The following is a 27,188-nucleotide window of genomic DNA, read 5'->3' on the forward strand; positions in this document are numbered from 1 at the left end:
AATACATGCAAAGTGGCGGGCCAGTGGTGGATTCTCACAGAGAGCTAGCTGTACCAATCTACTGAACTATGCAGGAGTCAATGTTTCAGTGGCCATTCCAACCTCCCTCTCTCAGACACAGCCATCAGCACAGCTCAGACTCAAATACAGAAGCTCAAACAATATGCAGTAAGACTAGAGTACAGACTGCTGTGCCACCCCAGTGCCAACATGTTTTTTAAGCAATCAAAAACTATTTTAAATCTGAAAATTCCTTCAAAATGTAATCTTCTTTTACAGCAACATTCACTTATAGTCTTTTCTAACACCACTTTATCCTATCAAGGGCTGCGGTGGGTACAACTTACTGGGTGAAAGGCAGGAAACACCCTGGACAGGTTGCTAGTCCTTCACAGGTCAAACACGAACACACCTAGGGAGACTTTTAGTTTCTCCAATTTGGGACTGTGGAAAAAAAACGGAAGCCCCTGGACGAAAACCACAGACACAGGGAGAACATGCAAACTCCACACAGAAAGGACCCAGACCTCCCCACCTGGGAATCGAACCCAGGACCTTTTTGCTGTGAGCCAACAGTGCTAAATGGTCTACAAGTGCCTATACTGAGAATCCTGAAGTGCAAATGAAATACAAAAGGGCAAGTCAAGACTTAAAGGATGTCTAGACATACGTGCATAGAAGAAAAATAGTAGCCATAACATAGCAAAGGTTCATGAGCTTCTATATCCTAAATATGACCATAAACAATACACCTACAAGCAAGCACTCTTCAAATAGACCCTGCTATCTGAAGAACAGTGTTTAGGTCATTGAACTGTTGTGATTGTTGCAGCCTGGTCCTTTCGCCTCCTCTTTCTGTGAACAATGAGTGTATAGTGGTGACAAGACTGGCTCATTATCAGCTCTCATACCAGGCTTCTCACATCTAATCTCACTCACATCTACTTACAGACATCAGCACTCGGATTTTACACTCAAACTGATAAGAAGAGACTACACAGATGTGCAAAAGTGGGGGGTTACAATCCATATACTCATTTATTTCCATTGACCTTTATATTGATACATACATTTTTTTAATGCATTTTATCCCCTTTTTCTCCCAATTTAGCGTAGTGTAATTCCCAATGGTGTCCAAGGAGGGTGTATATCTGCCTGACACACACTCCCTCTAACGTGTGAACAGTTCAACCAATTCCTTATTCACTCATACTTCGGTAGATTTGCACGTGAGGTCGGCTCTGCGTACGGAAAGCCACGCCTTGATCTTTTGCACTCCTTTACTTTCTGTACAGGCCCCCTGGGCAACCAAGGTTCTTACACAGCATTGATAACCTCACCTCTTAGTCCAGTCTTTTCTCACACAGCAGACTGGAAGCCAGTTTTGTCTGCTGCAGGCATTAGCCAATTATGCCTACTACAGCAGAGCCGAGATTTGAACCCAGGAGCTCAGAATTCCGGCGCTGATGTGCTAGCGGATTATCCAGCTGTGCCACCTGGGTGCCTCAATACATACATACAAACCTAAAATAGAGCATAATATATATTATAAGGCCAAAAATATGTGGTCTGATATTCCAGCCACACCCATTTCTAATTGATGTATAATTTTATTTTATTTATTTATTTATTTATTTTTAACACCATTTTATCCTGGTCAGGTCAAGGGCACAATGCAGTAACACACTCTGGTCAATCCACCCATCCCCAGACACAGCCAATCATGTCTGTATGTAGACACCTGACAGGCTAATAACACCACTGGGAATTTGAACCTTGGATCCCAGCAAGAGTGGGCAAGAGTAGGCTTTCTCCTGCGGCTGCAGCCCCAACCCTGATCAAGGGGGGCAAAGGGTGGGTCTCACAGAGTGCTTATGTAGTACCTATGTTGGGACTCAGGTGGTCGTTGTCACAATTCAGATTTACAGTTGTTTCACAGTGGTGATCACCTCTATACCACCTGGGTGCCTGGGAAATCAATTTTGAGCCGTAAGGTTCTTTAAACAGGACGTCCAACAAGATCATGGTAAGGAGTCCACAAAGCCAGATTACAGCGGTGAAGGGTTGAGTGGTAGCCTTTTCAACAAGGCAGAAAAAAATCAATGCCAGTTAGGAGTAATCAAGTGCCGAGTGGATTTCTTGAACAAAAAAGCTGACACCACCAATAAGGTTTTTACCCGAGTCACTAAGTTTCAAGGAATCAACTACGTTTGATGAGCAGTGTCTTCGTGGGTTGTGTAATAATGCTGTATTGAATAGCATCATGCAAAAAGCAGCATGCTGGTGCTAGTGTTATGAAGTGTGGATGCTTTGCTGCTTCAGAGCTGGAGTAATTCATGAGCCACTAATTGATTGAACCATAAATTCTAAAATCTTTCAGAAAAGCCGGAATAGGAGTGTCATTAATGACAATAATCTAAGCAGGAGAGCAAGTCTACCTATGAACAGAACAAAAAAACAACACCACCCAAATTAATGTTTTGAAGTGGCGTAATCAAAGACTCGACTGAAACCCAAATGAGATACTGTGACAAACGTAAACAGGGAGTTTATGTTTGAAAGCTTTCTATTCGGGCTTCTATTTAAGCAATTCTACAAAGAAAGGCGGCATGGTGGCTTAGTGGGTAGCACTGTCGCCTCACAGCAAGAAGGTCCTGGGTTCGAACCCCAGGTGGGGCGGTCCGGGTCCTTTCTGTGTGGAGTTTGCGTGTTCTCCCCATGCCTGCGTGGGTGTACTCCGGGTGCTCCGGTTTCCTCCCACAGTCCAAAGACATGCAAGTGAGGTTAACTGAAGTTACTAAATTGTCCAAGACAGTGCTTGATATAAACTTGTGAACTGATAAACCTTGTGTGTAATGAATAACTACCGTTCCTGTCATGAATGTAACCAAAGTGTAAAAACATGACGTTAAAATCCTAATAAACAAACAAACAAAGAAAGGTGGTACAAAAAAGACTAATCTCTAGTCATCAAAGGTGTTTGGCTGCAGTTGCTGCTGCTAATAAAGACACAACCAGTTATTTAATAAAACCATTAAGCATAACAAATACTTCATGGGGTTGTACAAAATAATTATGCTTATCCTGCCTAGATTAAAATAGCACAACAGTTCGACTGGAAAACAAGACATTACACAAGCGGCAATTTTTTTGCCCCACAATGCCTAAATACAGTGGTACCTTGAAAGTCAACGTCAATTGGTTCTGGGAGTGGTGTTAAGTTTAAAAGACGTTGAATTTTAAGGTATTTTTTTCCCCATAAGGATGTACAGGAAACCTGTTAATGTGTTCCATGGTCCCATGGAACTGCATATATTTTAGGATAATGTTAAATAATGTGGTTGCTTTTGACACTTACACACTGAAAATAACACAAATATAATATAAAACACTGAAATACAATTAACAAACAGTTAAAAATCAATAAAAAAAATACAATAAAATCTGCACTTTACTTCTTTATTGTTTCCTTATGCTTCTTAATCGTGGAGATGCTTCATCTTGGAATGCCTTATTCCCTTCAATAAAGGCGCATTCACATGAGAAGCAGCAAAATAGCTTTAGCGCTGGCTGTGCCGTTAATTTCTTATGGAGTGTGCCGGTGCACAAAGCTTAACGTGACTTATTGTACTAAAACGAGCGAGGAATTTCATTAGTGGGAAAAACTTATGAGCAATAATAATTAAAAAAGGTTTAATGTTTCTATGTCGTTCTTTTTTTTTTTTATGCATTTCCTCCCGATTTAGCACACTCAATTTTGTCTTCTGTTGCTGAGAGATACCAGATTGCATCTGAGGAGAGCACGTCGCAGTACACGCCTCTTTCGACACGCGTACAGCCCTCCTCCTCCCGCCCCTGCATTCTGCACAGGCGTCTCTTCCACCAATCAGGGTCCTTACACAGCGTATGAAGACCCACCCACCCACACATAGTCCGGCTCCCACCCTGCAGATATGTTGGCCAATTAGTATCTGCTGCAGGCACTGCCAATTATGCCCGCTAGATGGCGCCCAGCTGACCGGTGGCAACACCGAGTTTCAAACAGTGGAGTTCAGAAACTCTGTGCTGGTGTGCAAGCTGAATATCCCGCCACCTATGTCATTCTTTTAATACATTAAGTCACATTAAGCTTTTTTTTTTTTTAACAATAGGTGTTTTAGAATTTCTTGAAAAAAAAGCTGATTTTGATGAGGTTTTATGCACCGCCCAAGCCAAGATCTGAACAAAGAGGCTGTTCACTGTCAATTTAAAATTAAATAAATTAAATGCAAAAAAAAAAAAAACGAACACGTTGAGTTTAAGGTAAACGTCAAGTTTATAGGTACAAATTTCTTGACAAAGGGCGTTGAGTTTCAAAGATTTTGAGTTTAAGGGGCATCGAGTACCACCGTAACTGTTTTTATTGTCTACGTGTTCCTGACAGAAATCCCAATCAAGTGTTAATTCTATAGACTAGAACTACGCTAAGGCTGCCATTTTCAAATTTGAATCAAGAGATTGATGTGAAGCACAATGATCCAAACAGAGTAAGTGCGTCCATCTGCCTGACCATCCCAACAAGCATCAAAATAAAATCTGAAAGTGTTTGATAAAGGCTAGTAAACATTCAGGCCAAATGCTGCTCCGAGTTGGTCATCTGGTTCTCTTTTGTAGGGTTGAAAAATCAGACCAGAATGGGTGCATCATAGACGGATTATTGACAGCTCATCCACCCTGGGCAATGTTCCCATGTACCCATGTGCCATAGTGTACATCATGGGCAGTATTTTCACATCGTGAAATAAGCATGTAGTAATATAATTCGCATACATTTTCTATCAAATGTTAGTTTAAACTGCCCACGTTGCTTGCATGAATTGTTTTGTGATCTGTACTTAAGTGTTTTTAGTCTCTGCTCTGCACTGCTGTGAGTCGAGTCTGCTTTGATCCTCCCAGGGCGGTTCTAATTGGTGCAGGTAAATATTGTTATTAAGAACAAACAGGTGTTGGAGAGGTAGTCAGTGTGCTTTTGTGTTTCTGGTACCGGCTAGATTCTACACATCTAGCAGTAATCCAGCATGGTTTAAAGCTTTTAAAAACAGACTTTATTACATTAACCAGGTATTTGTGAGTGTCTGATCTTCTTATTTTGTAATTCCAACATTGACATTTGAAACAAAGTTAAACAATCAGGTGTGGTGTCTTTTGCCTAAGTAGTTAAGTGCTGCTCTATCCAACCTCCATGTGCAATGTGTACATAAAAATGTGTCAGGTGTGTGAATTACATCTACCTAATCTTTTTAAATTACCTTCAAATTAAAAGTAGTGCACTCTTAAGGTGCTCAGGTGGCGCAGCGGTAAAACACACTAGCACACCAGAGCTGACATTTCGAACTCGTCGGTTCGAAACTCGGCTCTGCCATACGGCTGGGCACCTACATGATCAACAATTGGTTGTTGTTTATACAGGGTGGGAGCCGGATAGGGACCCTCATATCTGAGGCAATTACGACCTCTGCAGGCTGATTGATGTCGCCTGCACAGAGTCGAGGAATAATGCGTCGATCAGGGTGTGGCACTCCGTACACAAAGCTGATCCACATATGAACTCACCTCGTGCAGGTGAGAAGATGAGTCGGCTACTGCACACATGTTAGAGGGGGTGTGTGTCAGTCTCGCTCTCCTCAATCAGGGCGAGGATCGGCATCAGTAGAGAGGAAGCGTAATGCAATCGGGTAATGCACCACCAACAACAGTAAAGCATGAAGCAGTAAAATAGCTCATTCGTCATTTTACTTGAACAATTGCAAGAGTCCAACACTAAGAAATGACTCCCAAGTCACTGTAGTATTTGTTTTTATCATTTTGTACTAGTGCAACATGAAATGAAGAAACTGGATAAAATTCGATAATAAGAAATTGCATTATTGACCAGTTGGTTTATGATGGTTTACAGTAAAAACTGTAAAAATTTATTTTTAATACTGGGCAACCGTTAACAGAAACCTAAAATGACAAACTGGGCATGCAACAACGCTTTCTGGGACATGATGTTAGGGATGTAGCGATACACTCTACCCACAATGCAATGCGATTCACGATACTGGGTTCACGATACGATTTATTCTCAATTTTTTAAACTAAAATTGAAGACAAATTATGACAAAGTTTCCTTTTATTATGTCTCTTTAAAAAAGAAAATAAAAGACTGTATTTGTGATTATCTTGTATTTATATAAATGATGAATGACAATTTATTTCTGAGGTAGGTACAAACTATGCAAAACAATTTTGAATTAAGCTCAATTTGGCTGAAAAACCCAGAATCTGGCAACCAGGCATATAGTGCCAGTGATGTCAACCAGGCGAGGTGTATAGCACCAGTGCTCTCTGCTGTTTAAAGTGAATACAGATTCATTTTACATGTCAAATCGATTTGAATCGTGGAATTTTTTAATCGGTTATTAACTCTCTTGTGGTGCATCATTAAATCCCTACAGGATGTGGTTTTCCATTTTTATCAAGGTGATTTTTCTTCCCAGAACATTTTTTCCTGTGGTCTAATCCTCCTAAATATGGGGAAACATCATGCCAGAGCAGAGTTAGTAAACTGATACTTGGACATAAATTAATTGGACAATAATAATACAGAACATCTTGTTTTTTTCCGCAAGATTCATATTAAGCTGTGAATTTTATCAGCTCGTTAAGATCTGATTAAAACTTGTGAACGTGAGGAGCAGAAGCTTCAGGTTTCTGATCACTTCTATTCCAAAAATAAAACCTCCACACTTGTGTGTTAACCAGCGTCAGCCTGAGTTCTTGTCAGCCAGTGCTGTTAATCATGCCAGGCCTTTAGAGAGGGCTATAGAGAGAGGCTGACAAACGATTTTGTTTACCCACATCTCAGGCGTCTTGATCAAACTGACTCTGGCAGTGTTCCTGCTTTTCTGTAGAAGCCAGCTCTGTTTGATTAAATCTGGAGCGAACCCAGCTTGGAGTCGCTCCTTTTCTCCCATAGACAGCTGAAAGATAGAGGGCAATGTGCCTCAGGAGCAGAGGCACCACACGGCCCAGGAAGCCTTTGTTCAGTCAGACAGCAGGTTCCCATGAGGCCGCATGGAAAGGCTGTCGCACCGAGGGCAGGGTTCAGAAGAATCAGCCAATCGGGGTTCAGCAGTGGTCACATGATGTGACAGTGTGTACAGTAGTTCTGATGAGGGGGGAAATGTGAACAGTCCACTGCACTGACCAGCATCTCAGATTCAAGCTTCTGAAAATCAGACTGGCCCACAAAGTGACCCTAAATTTGAGAGATAGTGAAAGGATGGCTTTTAAATTAACCTACATTTTTATGCTCTAAATTACAAGCCTCCACTGTTTTGTTAGGTGTGCGGAAAAAGTATTTTCAAAATCTCTCTCTTTCCCATGATTTCTCATATACCTGACATAGAAACTTTACAGACCAATTCACCCCAATCTATTTGAAATATTGTACACTGATTAGTAAAAATGTGTTGCATGGAGGGAATAATGCTGCTGTTGGGATGCTTACACTACAAGACAATCTCTGAACCAGTTACACAACAGTTAAGGCTTCTCACTAGACATACAGATCAGTAGATAGAATAATATAGCTGGATAAACAGACAGACAGACAGACAGATAGATAGAGACACTATCTAAAGACAGATGGATGGATGGATAAACAGACAGACAGACAGATAGATCGATCAACACTATCTGTAGATAGATAAATGGATAGATAAATGGGATGGATGGATGGATGGATGGATAGATAGACACTATCTATAGATGGATGGATGGACGGATGGACGGACAGACAGACAGACAGATCAACACTATGGATGGATGGATGGATGGATGCATGGATGGATAGATCAACACTATCTATAGATGGATGAAGAAAAGGACAGACAGACAGACAGACAGACAGACCAACACTATCTATGGATGGATGGATGGATGGATGGATGGATGGACACTATCTATAGATGGATGGACGAACGGACAGACAGACAGACAGACAGATCAACACTATCTATAGATAGATAGATGGATGGATGGATGAATGGATGCATGGATGGATAGATCAACACTATCTATAGATGGATGGATGGATGGATGGATGGATGGATGGATGGATGGATGGAAGGATGGATAGATGGATAGACACTATCTATAGATGGATGGACGAACGGACAGACAGACAGACAGACAGATCAACACTATCTATAGATAGATAGATGGATGGATGGATGGATGCATGGATGGATAGATCAACACTATCTATAGATAGATGGATGGATGGATGGATGGATAGATAGATAGACACTATCTATAGATGGATGGACGAACGGACAGACAGACAGACAGACAGATCAACACTATCTATAGATAGATAGATAGATAGATAGATAGATAGATAGATAGATAGATAGATAGATAGATAGATAGATAGATAGATAGATAGATAGATAGATCCAACTCTGCAACATGAGTGTAATAACGGACACTTAGACTGGTAGACCTAAATAATATTTCACATTAATTTGTAGATTTTCTGTATCGGTAGATGTTTGAGGCTCAGATACCACAAGGAGAAAAAAAATAGGGCAGTCATATATATTTATAGCAGAAAAGTTTTGAGCAATCTGTCTAGCTGTTGTGTAATATTTGTTCTGCATTATACATGAACAAATATAGGTTAGTGAGGACATTACAATCGCAAAATGAACGTGTTAAGTCACTAAACTACCTAGACCTTTCCAAGAGTGTTTTGTTCTTAAAATAAATGAAAGACACATTGCATCAGGTAACACTTCATGTCAGTCTGTACTGAAGGTTACATAAGGCTCACCACAATAATTACAATACATTTGCTTTTGTTCTGCACAGCACACCCAGCTGTGCATTACATGCCTCTTCCACACTAATAGCAGCTTTTAACCCTCTAAAAAAAGCCTTTATTGAGGGCTGTGATTGTAGCCAGCTATCAGTTTAGCGTTGGGACAGCGTTCTACATTAGGACCAGATCACAGCTCTGATGGATTTTAAAGCAGTTCTGTTTATTTCCATTACCTCACAAGCAGTAGAATTTGGCATTTCCTGTGCCGTCCTCGGTAATTAAGGAGCTTGGGAACCATTAAATGGTAATGAACTCTTTTTTGATGGCGCTGGCTCTCGTCAGACAACGACACCAGCAGCCAGATAACTGAATCAGTAACACAAGAAGTATTATTTATACAATTTTAATGAAGAGCACACACGCCACAGCTATCCAACAGTTCTAAAAATACTAGTAATAATTACACACCATGTTCCAGTACTACTAAATAATCTAGATGGATGAATCACTAAATGGTAACAGATAAGGGTGGAAGTCCACAGAACAAAAACCTGAATTCAAAACTTCAAATAATGTCAGATAATGTTAGCACCATGTGGGCACTTGAGTGGTGGAGCACAGCAGTGAATGCAAGCCCACTACTGCTAAAATCTGTGGATCCAGAATCCAACTATCAGTGGTGCTATTGTCCGGTCGGGAGTCTGCATGGACATGAATGGATGATGTCCAGGGGGGTGGCCAAAACAGCCTTGCCATTGAAAAGCACACTTGTCAGTGCCCTCTCAGTGCCAGTCCCAAGCCTGGATGGATACAGGAGGGTTTGGTGTGTAAAAACTGTGCCAGGTGTTGTATGCAGACCAGATCCACTTTTGTAACAACATCATATTCCTTAATTCCAGACAAAACAAGCACTGGATTTTTACATTTACCTAATATATTTACAGAAAGTCAGAAAAGTCCAGAACTAAGACATGTAGGGAGTGTTTAATAGCTCTATTCCTGTGACAAACTGCCACAGTATAACCAGGTTAATTCACAATTTGAATTTGTTGGGACCCAAGCTGAACGCACCCCCGTGGTCTGTAAATAGAGCAAGCTGCTGACTGCACTTTCGGGAAGCTCAACTTAAAACAAAAGGCCTGTTGTCTCTGTCCGGCCCTCTGTTTGACTGCAAGAGGAGTCACCCTTTGGCCTGTTATGGATAGGCTATTACAAAAACAACATTTATGCTTTCTTTCAAAATCAATCAATGGCTTGGTGAACTTCATAATGCATAAGCCCGAGTGCTAAACCAGTAGTGATCATCTAGTCACATACTTACACCAAATTATTATCTTAGGTTCAAGGATTGAGGGTTAGGGATGTACTGGGATGTATCTAAACATCAATGTCAAGGCTGATTCTCACCTAAAGGGCTGGAAGGTGAATTGAGCCAATGACATGATTGATTTCCCAGTGCAAAAGGTGTCACCAATAAAGCATGCAAACACAAACCACAAACTACTGCAAACTACGCCACAATCACACCATTGCTGTTTTGCAGAGTTTGTAGTGAGAAATCAGATCAGTATTAATTATCAGCAGAAACGTAAGCTTTGATATTGGTAGTATATTATATATCCAACAGCTGATGGTTACAATTAACAGAAAGTGAAGTTCTAAATACCAGCATAATAGAAATCTGACTCAGCAGGAAAAATACATGTTTTTTACACAACACATAAAACAATAGAAGTTATGACAAACCCTGCATCCCCTCTTGGAACAGTGTTCTTCATTAAAATGGGAAACAATTAATTATATACAGAATAGTACTGAACTAATTAAACTGTGAAATCACCACACATCAGACGATGTAACCACATCAGAACCACTATGTAACGATGAGGATCTAGGTGCAATCTGGGTAAAAACACACACCATGCAAGGAAATCAATCTATCAAATGTGATACACACTCACTCATTCCTAGGAGCTGTACACAGCAGCTAGTTTACCAATGGATTACCTAGAACCAACCAAAACACAGGAAGAACATGCCAAGTTCCTCACAGACCCTGACCTGTGGTGAGGATCAAACCCAGTGCCCTAAAGCTGTGCACCAGTCTTATATCCCACTGCTTTTGTGTTTTTAAATGTAAGCTTGTTCCTTGAATCAGGACCGACCCAGAACGAGCACCCCTGATCTAAGTCAATATCACTGTCTGGAATACAAAGCAAGGTAAATGTCACACAGAAACCCGGATCCCACTCAAGTGCTGGGAACTAGTCAAAGGAAAGATGAGCTGGTGCATTCTCAGATTCAATTCAACCTTGGAAATATCTGCTTTATGATGTTTAAACATCAACCCAATACTATCAAATATATACTTGTTTGATTAATTCTGCCAGATTGAAATAGTCCTTTACAAACCTAAATCTAAAATAGTTGGGACAGTAGGTAAAATTTATTGAAAACGGCAAAATAAGTATTTCACATTTTTTAATTCAACTTAACATTTTATAATTCAGTGCTGGCAACACATTCTAAAATTTGGAACAGTAACATGTTCGTTACTGTGTTGCTTCAACTTCCCTTTTCCCAATGTTCTGTACAATTGTTTGTAGTTGGTAAAAGTGGAAATTTTAGAGCAGGGTTTTTCAAAAATTTTTCAAATGACCCACATTTTGTCCATGATTTTCACAGCGAACCAGACAACACAAACAATGCGTCAAAAACAATTCATACAAAAGGACTTACTTAATGATTTACTTAATTCATTAAATTAGTTGCAATCTGGTCCCACTGTGGTTTACAAGGTGTAACGTCAAGCCTCCACAAAAGGCATGTGTGCAAGTTTATTTAAAATTTTTTGTGTTTTTTTTTTCTCTGCAACCCATTTTTTGGCTTGCAACCCCCAGGGTTTGAAAAGCCCTATTTTATACCATTGCCCTGACCTACCCTTGCACATCAGTAATGTTCCTTTAATAGACAATCATGACAACACCACCTGTGAAAAGCTCCAAACCTGATGTGTTTGATCATTCAACAAGCTTTCTGGTCTTATTTTACCCCCGTCCTAAGTTTTCTGGAAAGTGTTGCAGGCATCAAATTAGTAGTTTCAGAAGTAGAAGCCAAAATACAAAACTGTTGAAGTAGAGAAAACCAAATGACAGTTTTACGACTGTGAGATTCATATGATGTTGCAGTCTGTTTTAACTTCACACACTGCTGGACGGACTTCTAGAGCAAATGTGTAATATAAACAATAGCAAGTTTGATGTTAGCAAGTGCGCTAATCAGAACCACTGCATAAAACTAAAAAAAGGAAGGAACCCTAACACCTAAGATAATCAGCTTTGGGTAGACAATTACTTTATTTGGGAAGAAAATAAGCACCAGTAAAAATATTACTAGATGTAGACCCAGAATAAAATGGAAATAAACAAACCCAGGAACAGTGGTTAGAAGGATCAAGGCTTGACATTAACTTTGACTTGTATTACTTTTGCACAGAGTGGCAGACAGATTCATGCAATCAGATAAGGTAACCGTATGTTTTATAGAGAAGAACTAAAATATTCATAGCTACATTGCATTTTTCCAGCACACGGCTTTTTGTACACAGTACATGCACTCACTTCTTGAGGGCATGTCTGTCTGTGCCAAAGTATAGTATATATATATACACAGTGGGGGAAATAAGTATTTGATCCCCTTACAAAGACTTGAACAGTCTATAATTTTTATGGAAGGTTTATTTTAACAGAGAGAGACAGAATATCAACAAAAAATCCAGAAAAAAAACATTAAATAAAAGTTATAAATTAATTTGTATTTAATTAAGGGAAATAACTATTTGATCCTCTACCAACCAGCAAGAATTCTGACCCCCACAGACCGGTTATGTGCCCATGAGGCACACAAATTAGTCCTGTCCCTGTATAAAAGACTCCTGTCACAGAATCAGTTTCTTCCGTTCAAATCTCTCGACCACCATGGGCAAGACCAAAGAGCTATCAAAGGACGTCAGGGACAAGATTGTGGACCTGCACAAGGCTGGAATGGGTTACAAGACCATCAGCAAGAAGCTTGGTGAGAAAGAGACCACTGTTGGTGCGATAATTCGAAAATGGAAGAAATACAAGATCACAGTCAATCACCCTCGCTCTGGAGCTCCATGCAAGATCTCACCTGGTGAGGTAAGAATGATTCTGAGAAAGGTGAGGTCAGCCCAGAATTACACGGGAGGAGCTTGTCAATGATCTCAAGGGAGCTGGGAGCACAGTCACCAAGAAAACCATTAGTAACACACTTCGCCGTAATGGATTGAGATCCTGCAGTGCCCACAAAGTCCCTTTGCTCAAGAAGGCTCATGTACAGGCCCGTCTGAAGTTTGCCAATGAACACCTGAATGATTCCGAGAAAGCTTGAGAGAATGTGATATGGTCAGATGAGACCAAAATTGAGCATCTTTGGCATCAACTCCACTCGCCGTGTTTGGAGGCAGAGAAATGCCCGGTGGGGATGGTGTTCTTGGGGTCATATCCAGCATTTCTCTGCTCCCAGCTCCCTTGAGATCATTGACAAGCTCCTCCCGTGTAATTCTGGACTGACCTCACCTTTCTCAGAATCATTCTTACCCCACCAGGTGAGATCTTGCATGGAACTGATTCTGTTACAGGAGTCTTTTATACAGGGACAGGACTAATTTGTGTGCCTCATGGGCACATAACCGGTCTGTGGGGGTCAGAATTCTTGCTGGTTGGTAGGGGATCAAATACTTATTTCCCTTAATTAAATACAAATTAATTTATAACTTTTATTTAATGTTTTTTTTCTGGATTTTTTGTTGATATTCTGTCTCTCTCTGTTAAAATAAACCTTCCATAAAAATTATAGACTGTTCAAGTCTTTGTAAGGGGGTAAACTTACAAAATCAGCAGGGGATCAAATACTTATTTCCCCCACTGTATATATGTACTGTATGTATGTATATATATATATTCATACACAATTTCAAATTCATAAAACATAATGTCTTAATTGTTTTAACCTATGTGGTATGTATCTCAGTTTGAGATGGACAATAAAGATTATCTATCCATCCATCCATACATCCATACATCCATCCATCCATCCATCCATCCATCCATACATCCATACATCCATACATCCATATAAATATAATGCCAGCAGGTCAGCTTTTCCATTCTCTGATATTCTGCAATGCTCTGGTATCCAGCATAGTCTAATAGTTCTTCTTATTAAAACACCCAGGCATGGTTCTTGAGCATGGGAATGCATGGGAATGGATGGGCAGATGGGCACACAAACTGTTATGCTACACCCATCATCATATACAGTAGCTCATTGTGCTCTAAATAAAAGCTGGATGGCATTAAGCATCTGAATGAAATACTTGTTTTTCTAGACATTGCTGGTTTGTTTTCCCAAGATAGGCTGGTTTACAATGACTGAGCATTAAACATACAGATACAGGACAGTGTGCAGGTTCTCCAGCCTTCATATGGAAGCAGTTGAAGCTGCCAGCAAACTGGTCTGTACTAACCCAACCTGCCCCTCCTCCACTGCTTTCACTGCTCCCGCTCCCACTCCCAGTGTGTGTGTGTGTGTGTGTGTGTGTGTGTGTGTGTGTGTGTGTGTGTGTGTGTGTGTGTGTGTGTGTGTGTGTGTGTACGCAGACCTGGCAGTAAAAAGAGCTGAATCTCAGCTGTGGCTTGAAAGAATGACTTCAGAGCTGGTTGCTATCACTGTAACTCATTACACACATGCGAGGGGGAGAAGCAGAAAGGGGAAAAATCAGGAAAGGGGAAGAACAGCCCGGCCTTTCACACTTAGCATTTTATATGTGCCATGTATCTGGATTGTATCATGATACTGATTTAAGTAACGCATTTACATTTAAGTGAAATGTGTCTTCAGATAGCCAGTACAATATTTGATTGCTGTCTCCCATGTATAAAACCAGACCACCTGCTTCATGCAATATTTCTTGTTTGCAGTTTTTATCTGCAAAAAATGCTTGTGCACATCTTTCAGCCCATCTATAGGCCCATAAAAATATTAAATACAGTACTAAGCTGGAATACAGCCATGGCAATCACTTCCATTGATTCTTTATGGCTGGCCATGCAGGGATGGAAATCATGGATCGTGTGCTCAGTGTCGAAATGTGATGAGCAAGGTTTTGGTAGTCAAATGTGTCTCAGAGACATGGATGCATTGTTTAATTTGTGGCTGCAATACATATTAAGCAACTTCCAGCCCAAATTGTAAGCTTACGCTCAACATTCCACTTATTTAAGGATGACAAGGTCCCTGTAAAGTCCAAGTTTTTTACTTAGCAAGCTGCCTACAGTCATAAATTATTAATTGTCTAATTATTAAATGTTCTAAAAGGATTGTTCCTAAAATAATCCCTAATTATAACATTAAGACCTTTAAAAAATTCAGCTTGTACCTACCTGTGATCAATGTTCGCTAGAAGTTAGCTAAGTGACCCGCAAACTTGGGTGCATGCTACACGGTATGTCATGTTTTACACACTTTGGTTCCATTCATGACAAAAGAGGTAGGTACTTTTTACACAAGATTCATCAGTTCAAGTTTAATGTCAGTCACATAGCACAGGTGAGATTTGAACCCCGGATTCCCAGACATCACTGGGTTAGCGTAGTTAACTGTTGCACCACCCAAGCTCCCGAAACGAATGGAGAAACCAATGGATTTTCTGCTAGCACACCAGCGCCAAGATTCTGAACTCCCCGGTTTGAATCTCGGCTCTGCCACCGGTTGGCTGCAGCAGACCACCTGCTGGGTGGAGAAATGACCGGACTAAGTGGGTGGGGTCTTCAAACGCTGAGCAAGGACTCTGGTTAGCAGATAGAGACGTCTGTGCAGAAGCACAGGCATGAAGAAGGGGTCTGCTAGGACTGCGCACACGCCGGAGGGCACTTGAGCAGCAATATACCCTCCTTGAACGCAATCAGGGATCCCCAGCAGCGGAAGACAAATTGACTACATGTGTGTGTGTGTGTGTGTGTGTGTGTGTGTGTAGATAGATAGATAGATAGATAGATAGATAGATAGATAGATAGATAGATAGATAGATAGATAGATAGATAGATAGATAGATAGATAGATAGATAGATAGATAGATAGATAGATAGAATATATAACCAAACACAATAAATGAATTAAGACAAGGATCCAGCTGAGGTCCGCAGGGGCAATCTACATAATGCATCATAATGCCACACCTATCACTGACAATATTAGGGAGCAAATGAACTCTATTTGGCACATATCAACTGAAGTGAAATTTCAGCATCAAACAAACAGTTTAATAGCAGATGAATAGATGGAATGACTTGGTATTGTGGGATGGCAGGAGGACATAAAGCATTTATAAAATAGATTTATAAATACTTAGATTCCAATATTTTAATAAGGGTGACATGAAGTAGAGATATGAGTCATTTCTTATGGTTGAAAAAGACCTGTTCAGTCGACTTTGAGTAACGCTGTACAGATTTAGAAATCACAGTGCATATTTAATACATGCGGTGTGAAGAGATGAGGAAGATTGTAGAAGTCTGGACTTGCACTCACTCTTTTTCGCACTATTTTAAGAGTGTGTACGGCTGATGGGAACATGCCTGAGAGCACAAAAGGCCTTGGCGTGTGTTTGAGCTGACAGGGCTCCTGTGTAAAGAATCTTCTAAGCCAGCAAAAGCAGCATGGAGGAGCACTTTAGTGTTCAGAGTGCAGGCGCAATGTTTAAAACAGCTATTAATATTACATATTGTTTCTAAAAGTGACTCCTGCATTGCCTCAGCTGACATAACATCCCGTTCTTATTTTTACACCTCAATGCACTGATTTAAAGTTTGCTGTTATACTTTATAGTTTGTGCAACAGCAAGCAATCTTTTTCTTTCGGCACGTATTCTGGGCGGCATGATTGCTTGGTGGGTAGCACCGTCACCTCACAGCAAGAAGGTCCTGGGTTCGATTCCCAGGTGGAGCGATCCGGGTCCTTTCTGTGTGGAGTTGGCATGTTCTCTCTCCGGTTTCCTCCCACAGCCCAAAGACATGCAATCTTTTTCTTTCTGAATCTGGTCCACATACCAGAATCAGTTCTCACACCAGTTGCCCTTACTGACACGACCCTCCTATTTTTATCTCTGCTTGGTAGTGGTGGGCGGATCGATCCAAATATCGATATTATCAATACCAACGTTGGTATTGGTGTTATGGGATCGATACTTTAGTTTGACTTTTTCTCCGCTACATTCAGCACATTTCTCCCGTTTCATCAGAAAGTAAAGACCATGTGTGTACAGACGCGACTCCACTCATATCTTACATGCACACCTCGCTCCTCCCCTCCTGCTCTGCTGTGTTTTGTTGTGGTACCGTCACGTTGTTATAATCCTAACAGACATCAGTACATTGGTAGGCATTGTAAGATTGTAAGTTTTTGAATACTTTGCAGATACAGAAACAGGGTCAATTTTATGGAAATAATAGTGTAAACTATACATACATAAAGTACGGACTTATGCACTTTGTGCAAATGAATCGGAGCATGCGTAGTGAGGCTCTTATTCCGTGTGTTTTGGTGATTAAGAGCTCTTTTCTTTTGACTTTGTGCTTAAACAGAATAGCATCGATTTTTTATTTTAAATAAACAAGGACACACATATTTGGTCACTATTAAAAATGTACCAATTTATTCACCCAGCAAACACAACTATGTGGTATGAGTTTGCCGTTTTGTGGTGATACGCCATGATGATAACGTTGTGAGAAAGTAAAGCACCTAGAAACAAGAAATTGGACCACTTTAAACATCTGAATTTATTTTCCCTACTGAGAGCAGCTACTTACAAAACAATGTATGTATTACAGTAATACACATGCAAATTCATTCAGATTTTGCAATTTGATGCATTTACCTTAATTATTAAATAGTATCGGTATTGGTATCGGTGATAGTGGCCCTGTATTTACTTGGTATCGGATCGATATCAAATATTGCAGTATCGCACACCACTAATGCTTGGGACTAGGGCTGTCGCGGTGACAGAATTTCCCCTTGCGGTATTCAGCCTGTCTCAATATCGCGGTATGCGGTTATATCGCCATTTTTTTGTTGTTTTTGAAAATTACTTAATTGATCTGGATTTTAGAGCTATATAAACAAGCTTTATTGTTAGGCTATGATTCGATATATTATTGCTTTATAATGACAAAGATGAGACGGCTTTAAGACCAATGAAATGCGTGTTTAGGCTATTGTTAAATACAGAACAGAGCAGGGATGCGCGTCTTTTCTCTATTAAAAAAAGGTTTAAATAAGCTTCTAGCCAAGGCTAGATAAACACTGTGAAACAAAAAAAAAGTGTTTAGGCTAAATATTTTAAATGCACATCTAATCAAAATATGGTAAAAAAATTGAATAAAGAATAAAGTCTGTAAGAGTTTAAACCTGCGTTATCATGCGCGCTAGACGAACCAACATGTTCACCTGATGTGTTTTAGAGAGGATCTGAGTGGGGTAGCGATGTTCCCCTCGGTACTAAAACTCTCTCTGATGGTGCTCGTTGCATTAATACACTGTAGATGTACTGAACCTGCATGCGACTTTAGAGATCAGAGAAAGTCTAGCCTGGTTATCGCGCCACTATTAACCATCTATTTAGTAGGTATAATTAACATAACAATATATACTACGTTTCAAGTTATTATTCGTATCAATACATTTTTATTCAACGAAAAAATGCATTTAAATCATTCCAGCAAGCCAGCAAGAGAGAATCTGCAGGCTGCAATGCCATATTAACCGTCATTAAGTGTTTTAGTACGCCAAGGCTGTTTAAATATAGTCTAAATTACAAGTATTTATTGAGTGTGAACTCAATTTAATCATTAATAAACTTGCCTATAATTCCTGTTGCGATTGTTTACATTTTAAAACACAAAGCCTGACACTCAGCAGCAACGCATGAGAACAGGTTGCGGGAAAATGTCGCTCCTAGCTCATTTTCATTATGAATTTATTTAACATTTATTACGCACGAATGTAAGCGTATAAAACAAGATGGACCTGCAACAATAAAAAAAAAGGAGAAGAAAGAAAGAAAAAACGTGAATATCGCGGTGTTGCGGTTGTCCAGCATGCCCTGCGGTTGGCTGGTCTATACCGCGATATTTCAAAATTGCGGTTAGCGCGACAGCCCTACTTGGGACCAGAATTGAGAGTGCGCCGACAAATGTGCCTCCCAGTACCTAGGCTGTTTCAGCCACCCTCCCCCCACTTCTCAGATATAAGCCAATCATGTCCATGCAGATGCCAGAGAGGCTGATAGCACCATTAAGAATCCTTAGATCCCCTACCACTGTGCCAGCCAAGTGGAACCTAAAGCAATAGCGCTAAAAAATCGAAAGAACTGATTAAAAGGGCAACAATTAATAAAGCATACAGATTAAATAGGAAACCTGGAGCATGTTCTCGGGCTTAACATAAAAGCTTAGGTGAATTCTTAACAGCACACTAAACAAACTGAAAGCAGCAATAAAACATTAAACATGAGGACTGAAAGATTTCACGCCTCATTAAGTAGGTTCTAAATGCAGCACACACATGTTCAAACTGACATGCTAGGACACCATGGCAAGAGTTTCCATAGAAACAAACAGACCTTTTATACTGATGTAAGGAGGGAGCACATGATCTGAGGAAAATAAATAAATAAAAATGCTATACTAAATGTCACAGAGCATTATATGAAAGAATGCATGGTTAACCTTAGTGCAGCTTTTTATTTTCCATTGTAACCATTTTAATATGTTCTGCACCAGTGTTAAGATTTTTAAAAACCCTTGTTTACATGAAAAAATTTGAATTTGCTCCCATCATAGCATCAATTCATGCATGCCAGTTGCTGTTTTGTAAGTAAAGAGAATCCTGATTCTCAAGGTTTACATTTCCCTCCAATGTGTGTAAAGTTGCCAGCCATTTTTAAGACCAGTCGGTGATGAATTCTACAGAAAGTCACAATATGCTCTATGTCTGCTAGATGCATTGCAGCGACAATAAGGAAAACCCTAATCTAAACCTCCCTCCCTCAGACACGGTACATGATGCCTTAGGAGCACACCAATAAGCTTGAACTTGGTAGCTCTAACTCTGCACAGAGGTAGGCTAGAGCGGGGGTTTTCAACCTGTGGGGTGCCCAGGGGGGCGCGACATTACGAGATTTTTTTTTTACTTCTAAAACTAAAGCAAATAATTTTCACCCACAGGAGACATTTTATTAGTCTCGCTGACCATGCACACAAGCCTGTTTATTGTTATCCAGTTCAGTCTGAAAAAAGGACCGTTGGCTGGCAAATCTTAAAAATAGGGCTAACAGTGAAGTTCGAGCTCGGCACACGAAAGGGGGCGCATGTCCAAAAAGGTTGAAAACCCCTGGGCTAGAGCATTAGACTGCTGCACCACCCGAGCGCTACTATGTCAGCATTTTCACAGTGGTTTGTTTTCAAAAAAAAACTTTTGGCAAAAAACTAAACTATTTTCTAGAATGTTCATACTTTTGTGGACATGACCTTAAGCTCATGGTTGATGTTGGCCTAAAATTCTAGATCAGAATCTAATGACATTTTACATGCTTCTAAAACCAATACAGTGACATACTATACGCTATTAACCTTTATCCACCCAATAAAAATGTCATGCCTGCCAGCAAAAATCCTAATAAATTACCAAAAAGCAGTCGATAAACAGCTACAGGAAGGACACACTTGCATAGATGTCATTTGCGATATTGATCAGTAAGGGCCAGTAGCAATGGCCTATGGACACATTTGTAGGGAGATCCCCCTACAGGCCAGCTGGCCGAAAGATAGATAGATGGATGGATGGATGGATGGATGGATGGATGGATGATGGATGGATGGATGGATGGATGGATGGATACTTTATTAATCCCAAAGGAAAGTAAGGAATTCCGAAGGAAATTAAGTGATTTAAGAAAGAAGAAAATTAAGGAAGATTGCGATGACATTTCGGCCCGGGCCAGCAGGACTATAAAATAGAGAAGTTAAGACTTCATGTTTACTAATGTGACCCAAATTGAACGCTGACCAATTCTCTCAAAGCACATAACCAGCATACCTGCAAAGGATCATTTATGTCCAAGGAGGTTCAGTTTTGATATAATCTAAAATTGTAAAAATTGCATTTGTGCATTACTACTCAGGACTCAATACTGTTTATGCTGTGACTGAAAATGTGGTACCCAGAAAAAGCTCAGATCTTTGGTTTTATTCTAATCATTACTTTAAGGGGTTATGTAATTCCCTTTAATTATAAAAGGGAATGATTATATGTTTTCTAATTGCTCTGTGATGACGCTTAAAGAAGAAAGGCAAAATGTATAATCAGTGGCCGATTACATAAACATGCAGTGTTGACAGGTAAAATTCTCACACCTAATTTAAAATCTCTTACTATAACAGGGAGAACTTAATCCACTTTGATTGCAGGGAAGAAATGATCCAGGAGTACTTTTCAGCATTCATGTTACAGATTACAAAGTGAAAACCAAAGCAAACATTTCACAGTATATGTACATGTAAGGGACGCATACAAGCAAATATAGAAGACAAAACTAACAACACACAACAATACTCAAAATGAGTGTGGATAGAAGACTTGACCCCTTAAGCAGTGGCATTCTCGAACAAATGTTGCAGCATAAGCTACAATTAATTCTCTGGGGGAAAAATCTGTTACTGCAATTTCACACCAGACCTAGAGCAGGGTTAAAATACAAGACAAGCACATATGCACAGTGAGGATACTCAAACAGGACGCAACGGTAAAGCACGCCAAAAATATTAAAAATGTGATCACATGAAAGCCTAAACTTCAGTCCTTGATCTGATGTAGTATTAAAACCTGAAATCTCACACCAAATTAAAAATTCAGAGCTCCATTACTGTGGTCATAAAGTGTAATCGGACACTGCAACCTTCATCCACATTGATTTCAATTCTTAGGAGATCAATTTAGTTTCATTGCTTCAGTAGAATTAACATACAGGATCCCATTAATGGCAAAGCAAATGGACTATTTATATTTAACAATATCCATGCATATGTCAGCACACATACAAACTAATCTAAAAAACAAAAGTACAACTAACCACACACAACCAGTATGATGGTTTAATATTCGAGGTAAGTGTCGGCAAAGGACTTGGGTCTCACAATACAGTAATCCCTCGCTATATCGCGCTTCGACTTTCGCGGATTTTATATGCAAGCATATCTAAATATAAATCGTGGATTTTTCGCTGGTTCGCGGATTTCTGCGGACAAGGAGTCTTTTTATTTCTGATACATGCTTCCTCAGTTGGTTTGCCCAGTTGATTTCATACACGGGACGCTATTGGCAGATGGCTGAGAAGCTACCCAATCAGAGCACGCGGTTAAGTATCCTGGGTGCTGATTGGCTCAGCGAAGGAGAGAAGCATTAGATTCCGCTTTATGCTGTATAACTGTGCGGGAAATGTTTATAAGAGTGTGGAAGGGTTTATAAGGGCTTAAAATATATAAAAAATAACCATATAAAACACATGGTTTTTACTTCGCGGATTTTCACCTTTCGCGGGGGGGTTCTGGAACGGAACCCCCGCGATCGAGGAGGGATAACTGTACCTCCCAAGTCTTCCTAAAACATTGAAGCACAAACTACAACCAGCCCTCTGTCAAGATGATCTCTTATTTTTAGTAACGTCTCAATCTGACACTACCTTCAAATGCTGGATATGTATTAATCTAAGACTCGAATAAAACAAAACATGCCAACATCCTGCCTTAAAGGTTTTTCATAACTTGCTTTTAAATAGGCACGTGGGTAAGATGGGGTTGTCAGTATTACATCAGTATTGGGAGTGAACAACAATAATGTCAGAATTGGTAGTACAATGAAAAAAATACAATATGGACATTGCTAGTAACTATGGCCTGGTAATAAGTGTTTGTGTACATATATAAATATAAATCTACCAGTGTTGATTTGGTTCTTTCATTTGAACAATGATATAAGTGGTTTATCGTAATAACTGTGTGGTAAATGGTAAACTGCTTTTTTCTGAACTAATGGAACTTAACAGGTTTGGAAAATGCCCACGAAGCAACACGAAGCACACATGACTCATATAGGACATTAATGGCGGAATTCTTAATTAGAGAATTAAAGACAGTTTATATTGTGAATAGTGATTTTTAGGTATCTGACAATATCTATACTGTGATTATACCGTAACCAAGATATAAAATGTCATAAACCACATAGAGCTGTGCGATATGACCGTACATTCGGTATACCATCTTTGATTTCTCATACCGTATGGATTCTACAAATGCCACCATACCGTTGCAGAGTTAATACAACAGCTTTAAGCTTCAGTAGGCAGCAAATCACATAATATTGTTCGCCTCTAAAAGCGCTATGGACCGTTGTGCAGATTAGATAAAGCTCACGAGTTAGCTAAGTAGCATTAGCATGACAGTGTTACCAGATGAGAGAGGTTTCCTCGATATGGTGGGGAAAAAATAAACAAAAACAGATGGAGGATAAAGAGAGGAAGACCAAATATACCAGAAGAACCTGCCAAATAAATGAGGCATGTCTGCAGTTTAAAACAGACTAAAACATTATATACTGCACAGTTTGGCGAGCCACAGCTGTTGCAAACAATGGCATTACAAATGCATTTACAATCCACACATGCAAGTACACGATTCCTCTATAGACAGTCGAGAAAAAAGCTTTCAGAGCAATAATTAAAACACTGGATTTGTGGTATATCCATTAAAGGGAGAGCTAAAGGGTTAAAGGGTAATTGTACAATACTTAAATATTAAATAAACAATAAAAATTGTATTTATTGCAACTGTTTCACACATACTGATTCCATTGACAGGAATGGTAGTTACTCATTACACAAGATTCATCAGTTCACAAGGTTTAGGTCTAAAACTACAGCCAAAAGTTTATGCAAAATGACTTTAAATTTCCAAATATTTTGTATTTAATGTGAGTTCTATTCTGTGTGTACACTTTTAAATATTGATTTATTTATTAGTATTTTAACGTCATTTTTTACACACGTGTACATTCGTGACAGGACAGGTAATTACTGCTTACACAAGATTCACCAGTTCACAAGTTTAATGTCAAACACAGTCATGGACAATTTTGTACAGTGGTACCTTGAAACTCAACGTCATTTGGTTCTGGGAGTGGCGTTGAGTTTTAAGGTATGTTTTTCCATAGGGATGTCTGGGAAACCTGTTAATGCGTTCCATGGTCCGGTGGAACTGCATATACGTATTTTAAAAATACCGTGATACAAATTTGGGGTCATACCGCCCAGCCCTAATACTACACTTACATTTACATTTTCAGCATTTAGCAGACGCTTTTATCCAAAGCGACTTACATTATACATTCTAAGCAATTGAGGGTTAACCCTTTGATGCACAAGCTAAGCAAACCTCTTCTAATGCACAACATGGGTTGAAAATGACCTATATTCGTTTCCTATGTTATTTCATGTATTACTTAGTATCTTTTTGGTATATATTTTGAAACCATCTCACCATTTAATGTTCCATACTAGAATATGTTAACAGCTAGCAAGCTAATAGTATTGGACATATTCAAGATTCAAGAGCCTAATCTTTGGTTGTCTTTCAAAAGATCAGTAAATATGTTTTTGACTACAAACACTTACAAATGTCAGTAGTTCCTGTCAAATTCCATAGTAAATACATAAGGGTAATTTTTGACCCATGTTGTGCATTAGAAGGGTAGTGATACAGAAATTATTTTTATTAAAAAATCTGGGGTCTGGCCCCCAGTTATCTTTCTGCCCTGCTCACTCCATACTGTCCTGCACGTTCACTCCGGTCTGCTGATGCCCATTTACTGTTCCATCAACCAGACTTCGCTCATTTGGTGAAAGAGCGTTTAGTGTGGCAGGTCCTAAATTATGGAACTCTTTGCCACTTTCCCTCCGCACGAGCTCATCACTATCTGTTTTTAAGAAGCACTTAAAAACTCATCTTTATAGGACTGCGTTCCATAGTTTATAGTTATATATAAGTTATTATTTTATTTTATTCCTTTTATACTTGATTCTCTGGCTTGTTGTGCTGTTCTGTGTTCCCTGTATTAATCTGTTATAATGTACCTTATTGGTTGTCATTTGTTTTGTTTTTGCTCATATTTGAATTGTACAGTGTCCTTGGGTGACCTGAAAGGTGCTTATAAATAAAATTCTATTATTATTATAAAAAAGTAAAAAATATAAAACTGAAATAAGGATTTGTGATGATCAAAAACAAGTTAATTGAGGAATTCATGGACGCTTGAATGACGAAATTAATTTATTGCAAAGATATAGAAAATAAAGACTCAGTCGGGTCACTTTTGACCCAGGTTGTGCATCAAAGGGTTAAGAGCCTTGCTCAAGGGCCCAACAGTGGCAACCTGGCAGTGGTGGGGTTTGAACCAGCAATCTTCTGATTACTAGTCCAACTTAACCACTAGGCTACAACTGCCCTACTACATATTTAAAACCCACACATAGTGACTGGTAAACTGGTCCTATTACTAAATGAAGTGTATTTAATACTAGGTCTAAAACTACAGCCAAAGGATTATGCAAAATGACTTCAAATTTCCAAAAACTCTGTATTTAATGTGTTTTTTAATAAAACAAATAAAGACTTTTTGTATAGGAAAGCACAAACACAAAATCACAGCCACTAACTGTAGTAGTGATGCGTGATTAGACATCTACTCCATCTACTCTGATTGCAGTGATGTTGGGAATCTCTTAGGAACTTGTTAGAAAACTCTTACCGGAATGATCGGCGTGTTGTCCACCGTTGCTGAACAGGGCAGAATACAGGTGAGGGTAGGTCTTCTCCAGTGCCACACACAGGGCCAGGAAATGATCGCTTTCTTTATGGATGAGCATCTTTAGGAGATGGTCCACTTTCTCAGAGCTGGAGGAGCAGTTCTGGTCCAGATCATGTCTGTCCTGCTCACTCAGGCTGCCTGACTTGACCAGGAGCTCGATGAGGCGCTGAGGATCAGTGATGGACTGTACTAACTTCTGCTGGCACTGCTCTAACAACTCTTTGTGCTTCGGCTCCATTGCACTCCGCGCAGTTCCCTAGCTAACTGGCTAGGCTACGTTCTTGTTATGTCGGCGGAGACTGTGACCTCGACTCAAACCCAACAGCGGCCCCGGTACCCGAGCAGGAACTCTGTTAATTATGGTCACTTGTACGATTTGAGCGTATGTGCCATGGTACAGAATGGCTTAACCCAGCAGTTTATCATTAGAAAATGTAAAAAGGCACACGAAGCCATATTTGTTGCCTGAGGCTGTTGACTGCACTAAACAGCGAATGCTACATACATTTCACCCAGCTCACTTACTTTCTACACACTTCTTCCATTCCTGCCCTGCAAATTCCACCCGGAGCATATCCATCCACGTTTACACTTTCTTCCTCGCCATTTAACTGCTTTTGTGGCGACTTTAGCGCGACCGAAACTATCGAAACTCCGCTGCCGTTCCCTACTCAAACTGTGAGCTCCGCCATGTCTCAGCTCAGTCGCTGCTGCCTGCTGTCAATCAACTCGCACACAATAGCCATGTAAGGTAAAAGTAGGCGGGGCCTCACACAGACACACCTGATTTCTCTCAGTGGGCGGGGTCTATGAGCTCTATTCTGTGTGTACACTTTTAAACATTATTTATTTATTTATTAGGATTTTAACGTCATGTTTTACACACATGACTGCTTAATTACTGCTTAATAACAGTGGTACAGTGGACCCTTGACTTACGAATTTAATCGGTTCTGAAGGGCTGTTCTTCAGTCAAAATGTTGGTTAGTTAAACCTATTTTTCCCATAAGAAATAATGTAAATAGAATTAATCCGTGCCAGACCTCCCAAACCCCCCCTTACCTAACCTTTCTAATGTCTTAAAAGGTCTTTTTTGTTATAGATACAACATATTTTCCCTTAATCTTAAATTATAGAATAGATAATACTGTAATAAACAATAATAAACAACAATACACAGTAGTACTGTACTGTACATGAACACACATCACATTTCAGTACAGTACGTGTGCTGTACCATACACCATAATACATTTCCTTCTTTTTTTATAAAATGTATCTACCAGAAACAACAATAACTCTCATATTTCTCTATTATTTCCTTCTTTATTTC

At 39.7% G+C, this 27,188-nt stretch overlaps 1 protein-coding gene across 2 annotated transcripts in view; it reads right to left on the reverse strand.

Annotated features, from left to right (window-relative positions):
* The window catches only part of dlg5a (discs, large homolog 5a (Drosophila)), a 95,368-nt gene extending 68,818 nt beyond the window's left edge, over positions 1 to 26,550 (reverse strand). For both annotated transcript variants that reach the window (XM_062996099.1, XM_062996098.1), the window contains exon 1: positions 25,796 to 26,550. In XM_062996099.1, the coding sequence (XP_062852169.1) occupies positions 25,796 to 26,093 (298 nt within the window). In that variant the 5' untranslated portion in view covers positions 26,094 to 26,550. The remainder of the gene's footprint in view (positions 1 to 25,795) is intronic.
* Between the last annotated feature and the right edge of the window lie 638 nt (positions 26,551 to 27,188).

Source organism: Trichomycterus rosablanca, chromosome 5 (genome assembly GCF_030014385.1).
Source record: "Trichomycterus rosablanca isolate fTriRos1 chromosome 5, fTriRos1.hap1, whole genome shotgun sequence".
Taxonomy (NCBI): Eukaryota; Metazoa; Chordata; class Actinopteri; order Siluriformes; family Trichomycteridae; genus Trichomycterus; species Trichomycterus rosablanca.